Below are 5,446 nucleotides of genomic sequence, written 5' to 3'. Positions count from 1 at the left end.
CAACAATTATAAAAACTCTGAAAGAAGAGTTTGAGATGAAAGATCTTGGAAAGACTAAATTTTTTTCTTGGCCTGCAGATCGAGCATACAAAAAATGGGATCTTTATTCATCAAGTAACATACACAGAAAAGATCTTGAAAAGATTTTATATGGATAAGTCACATCCATTAAGTACCCCAATGATCGTAAGATCTTTGGATGTGAAAAAGAATCAATTCTGCCCTAAAGAAGAAAATGAAGATATCCTTGGTCCTGAAGTACCATATCTTAGTGCCATTGGAGCACTAATGTATCTTGCTAATAATACGCGACCTGACATATTATTCGCGGTGAATTTACTAGCAAGGTATAGTTCCTCTCCAACCAGAAGACATTGGAGTGGAATCAAACAAATTTTTCGATGTCTTCATGGAACGGTTGATATGGGATTGTTTTATCCCTATGGATCCAAATCACAACTAGTTGGCTATGCAGATGCCGGATACTTGTCTGATCCACAAAAAGGGAGATCTCAAACAGGATACTTGTTCACATATGGTGGTACAGCTATATCTTGGAGGTCCACAAAACAGACGATTGCTGCAACATCCTCTAATCATGCTGAAATACTGGCGATTCATGAAGCTAGTCGCGAGTGTTTTTGGCTGAGGAGTCTAATTCAATATATTTTGTCATCATGTGGACTGATTGATCATAAGATAGCTCCAACTGTCCTGTTTGAAGATAATGCAGCATGCATTGCTCAACTTAAGGGTGGATACATCAAGGGTGATAGAACAAAACATATTTCTCCCAAATTCTTCTTCACTCATGATCTTCAAAATCAAGGGACAATTGATATCCAACAGATCCGCTCAAGTGACAATCTGGCAGATTTATTTACAAAGTCACTCCCAAAATCCTCCTTTGAAAAATTAGTACATGAGATTGAGATGCGTCGATTTCGAGACATCAAACGATGTCGGCAAGAGGGGGAGACTGTACTGCTTTTCCCTTGGTCAGGTTTTTTTCCCATTGGGTTTTTGTTGACAAGGTTTTTAATGAGGCAGTCCCCATCACAAAGGATATTGTACTCTTTTTCCTTCACTAAAGTTTTTCCCATTGGGCTTTAGTAAGGTTTTAACGAGGCATAATCCTAAATGGTCATTCAAGGGGGAGTGTTACGATAAGAACAACAATGAATGACCATGGGTGGCTAACATTTTTCATACTAAAGTTCATTATTACCAAAGCCTTTGTATTTAATAACAGTTGAATAAGGTGACCTCTTTACCTCTATAAATAGAGGCTAAACCTTAGTACGTGATACAACACAAGCAAGTAATAATAAAATCACTTCTCTCTTTATGTTACAATCAAATACTCTTCTCTTTATATTTCTACTACAATTCTTTCTCTTCTTTTATTTTATAAGTATTTTAAATTCTATTTTCTATTACTCTTTACATATAATATTAATAGCAATATTAATCATCTTTATTATATTGAGATTGTAACAATAAACAAATGCGATTCTCTCTCTCTTTATTTTTAATACTTCTTTCTATCTTTGTATATATATACACAATACAACATATAATATATATCTTTTATTTTACAACATTTTTTATATATTGTATTTATGTATTGTATTTAAATATAATGTATAAAATATTAATATAATTTTTAGTATAATATTTAAATAGATATAAATAAAACTAAAATATTATATAAAATAATTAAAATAATCATGTAATTTTAAATTTTTTGTATTAAATATAAATTAATTTAATAAAATACATAAGAATAGGTAGGAATACAGGGGATTATAAAAAGAATTAATCTAATAATAAAAAAATTATTCAGTCAAGTAAAAAAATTCTATTAAAAGAAGAAAGTAACTGAAGAAAAAAAAGAAAAAAAATAAAAAAAAAAACAGGGAGAAGATAGTATCTCGCTGAGAATGACAATGTAAAAAAAATTAAATTAAAAAAATAAAAAAATAATTTATGAACAAAAAAATTTATAAAAAAATTTGTGTCTACATTTTTAAATTCTCCGTCCATCGTTATTAATATTTGTTGTTCATATCTCTGTATCTTATCTTCAAAAACAAACGCTACTTGCTTTTCTTTTTCCGCTCAACTTGGGCTCACACTAACTGGACTCCGTCCAAACATAACCCCATGTCTATATTGTTAGTATTAAATACCGAAACAAGAGTATTATTACTGTTATTGACCCGCAAATCTATTATGGCAAGCATTAGTGAAGCCCATAATATCATAGAATGAAGATTCTCTTAGTGGTTCCGAACCCAGACTAATATGATTACAATTTTATAAATTAAAAGGATCAGATTTGAAAAAAGGTTAATCATAATCTATATAAATTTGTAGATTTTATTTCAGAAAAAAAATTATGACAACAAAAATTGGAAGAAAAAAGATAAGTAAAAATTTGCAGTGATAGTTAAAAACTGCTAAATAATTTAATTTTTCGGTTATTAACTTCACATAAAATTGATTATACTTAAATTTTTTCGAAAAAAAAAAATTGAGCAACTCATGACCCAAAAAAAATCACTGAGCAACTAAAATCTAATTGGATAGGTGGTCTCAAATGCCATGCTTGTATCATATATATCACGTGAAATGGCTAAGAAAATTGCTAGATAACTTTTAACATTGAAGATAATTGAAAAATAAAAAAAAATAAAATAAAAGACTCTTAATTCTATTCATTAAAATTATCTTTTTTCACTTTTTTTTTACAAAATTTTTTAATCTAATAGGTCAAGAACTAATCTACCACAAATTTAAATTCTATTTAAAGATCTGTCGCAAAATTTAAACCCACGACACTTGATTAAACAAACGAGTGAGTTGACTACTCAACCAGCCTAAAGGCAAGTTTGGTCAATTGTCTTTTTGTGACTAATCTTACAACTTTCACTAACATTAAGCTTCAAATACAAATGATATGCCAAGATAAACAAATTGCTTAGTGAATACAAGAAGCAAATTGCTCCTTTTCTTTTTCCCCTTTTTTTTTCCAAAAGAAACAAATTTCTCTTATTGATATGTGAATAGGCAATATACTGCTAACAAAAAAAAATGTGAATAGCCAACAACCAAATAAAAAAATTTCTACTAAGATACAAGTAAATGTATATAATATTCTAGTAAAGCGATATACTACTAGATACAAATAAATGCAACAAAATGTCATAATCCAATAAAATGAGGTGAAAGAGAAAAAAGAAAGAAAAAAGAAATTTGCTGCAGAATCCAAAAGAGGGTTTAGACATACAGTCACATCATCTAAAGTTGTGTAATTTTAAGGCTGAAAATTTTGTTGTTTTAACAATTACAAAGGCTCATTTCATTTGTAGGTTCCCATGCCCACACCAGCTTCAGCACCAGGATATGAATTGAACTTGTCCCTAGCACTTGAGTAGTTGATGTAGTAGAACTCAGAGACTATGGCAGTGAAGAAGGTGAATGCGGCGCCGGCCGCGAAAACTCCCTTCCTAACTGTCTCGCATGAAGGCGGGTTCTCCACAAAGAGGGTTCTGTATTTGGTGTGGTATGCATTTTCAACTGATCCAGCCAACAAGCACACCTCAGCTATGAAGAAAAACACCCTGGAAAAAGAGGGTCAGGAAACAAGTAGAGTTTAGTTTCTATGCATTGATGTTGACCTCATTTTTAATTTGGTGAAAACTCTCGTGCACAGTTATTTTCATGTGAAGTTGATAGTTGAGAATTGTTAAATGATTTAATGTGTTTGACTAGACTATACTCTAACAGTCCTCAATTATCAATTTTACGTGAAACAACTGCATGTCAGTTTCCACTTTTTAATTTTAGGTCATTATAATTTCAACTAAGTTTAAAAGTCTGTAATTATCAAGCCCTTGGAACACCCTAGTATTGCAAAATCCTGTTTAACTTTCATGTGATTTAATAGATAGCTATTCAATTTTATAAGATCAAATGTCATAATTTATTCAATTCAACAAAAAAAAATTGTAGAATTAAAATCATAAAGACATTAACTAACTCATAAGTTCAATGCAACACAAAAAGAAACAATATGTGTTAAGCTTGTGTATGGAGATTAATCATGATTAACTTGGTATTACAGTTGCTAACATGGCGAATGATGATAACATACCAGCAGATTATGAAAAGGATGATGGCGCAGGCCCTCGAACCGCTGGGGGTTAAAGCCTTCCCACAACAGAAGCATCGACTCGCCACCATTATGAGTACTTGACTAACCATGAGGAACAGAAATGCACCAACACCATAGCCAGTTGCTATGTCTGAGTCATAGACACAGTAATTGTAGTTCACTTCTTTGTCCTGAACAACTCTAGCCTGCAATATCAAAGATAGAAGAGTTGGATTCGTCCCTAAGAAAGCACGAATGAGAGGGCATTTTGGTAATTTGTACTTTATTTCTTCAACCTCAAGAATTATAAGATTATGTATCTTGTAGATCTAATCAAGGCATTGTCATGACATCTTCTTCACAAAGCACATGGTGCGAAATTGAAGTGTACATCAACTAGGACTAAATAAATATAAGATTCAGCTTAGTTAATTGTAGATGCCGCCAAAATTTGTTGTCACTAAATGTTAATTGGCCATAATGAACAATAACCGGGTAAATTTCGTTGAAATAAACTCTAAATTGAAGAATTTCCGGGAATTTGATATTTGTTTCAGAATAAAATGTTTGAAGCTATCTTTAGGCCTTCTCATAGAAATGGTTAAAGATAGAGAGATCTGAAGTTCGGCACCATTTTCTTGTTAGATAAAACAGATTCTGAGTTCTATCTATGATGATGAATTGGTGAAGCAAGATAGGAAGTTCAAGAATTTTTTATTTTTTATTTTTTGGGAAATTCTAACAGCTGAGGACAGATTCATTAAAGGATAAAATATTATAGATAGTTTCATTGCTAAAAGAACACAAATTCAACAAAAAGAAAAGTAAAAGAGAAGATCTGGGCATGCCTACATTAGAAAGATTCAAGCTTTAACATCATTTTGACCCACATTCTCAGCAATCAAGATTAGTAAAATTAAGGGACCCAGAAACAAAAACAAACCCAGATTTTGATACTGTATTTTGAGAAGGAAGAGACAATAAAGTTAGAAAATTGGTGAAATTAATGATAAAGACAGAAAGAAAGGAAAATGCAGAGAATACTTACAGTGCTTCTTCTCTGTTCAGCAGCCACAGCTAAACCAAAAGCAATCAAGTCAAAGACGAAGACAATGATGAGAACGAGCTTGGAAGCCATGGATGAGTGTGTGGATCTATGTTCTTCTCTTACTCCCTCTCTCTGTTTGTGTATCTGCGTCTCTGCAAAAATGCACTCTGTTATGTTCTGTTTTGTTCTGTTTCCTTCACTTGCTACTATAAAAGCAAGCTGGATCCCAAACTAATAAA

At 31.7% G+C, this 5,446-nt stretch overlaps 1 protein-coding gene across 1 annotated transcript; it reads right to left on the bottom strand.

Annotated features, from left to right (window-relative positions):
- Nucleotides 1–3,118: 3,118 nt before the first annotated feature.
- On the bottom strand, nucleotides 3,119–5,446 carry LOC107462553 (uncharacterized). Its single transcript, XM_016081158.3, has 3 exons — nucleotides 5,208–5,446; nucleotides 4,160–4,365; nucleotides 3,119–3,626 (listed from the first exon to the last, which is right to left on the bottom strand). Exons 1-3 carry the CDS (start codon nucleotides 5,295–5,297, stop codon nucleotides 3,365–3,367), a joined length of 558 nt encoding a protein of 185 aa, XP_015936644.1. The 5' UTR covers nucleotides 5,298–5,446; the 3' UTR covers nucleotides 3,119–3,364.

The sequence above is a fragment of the Arachis duranensis genome, chromosome 8, assembly GCF_000817695.3.
Source record: "Arachis duranensis cultivar V14167 chromosome 8, aradu.V14167.gnm2.J7QH, whole genome shotgun sequence".
NCBI classification, from domain to species: Eukaryota; Viridiplantae; Streptophyta; class Magnoliopsida; order Fabales; family Fabaceae; genus Arachis; species Arachis duranensis.
The sequence above is the reverse complement of the archived record's forward strand: the minus strand, read 5'-3'. Positions and strand labels throughout refer to the sequence as shown.

What these genes read in the sequence shown, in the direction of transcription:
- LOC107462553 (XM_016081158.3), bottom strand. Translation starts at nt 5,297, where the DNA reads ATGGCTTCCAAGCTCGTTCTCATCATTGTCTTCGTCTTTGACTTGATT. An exon ending in CTGAACAGAGAAGAAGCACT is followed by an intron (nt 4,366 to 5,207) that starts GTAAGTATTCTC and finishes TTGATATTGCAG; the next exon opens with GCTAGAGTTGTTCAGGACAA. An exon ending in ATCCTTTTCATAATCTGCTG is followed by an intron (nt 3,627 to 4,159) that starts GTATGTTATCAT and finishes CTCTTTTTCCAG; the next exon opens with GGTGTTTTTCTTCATAGCTG.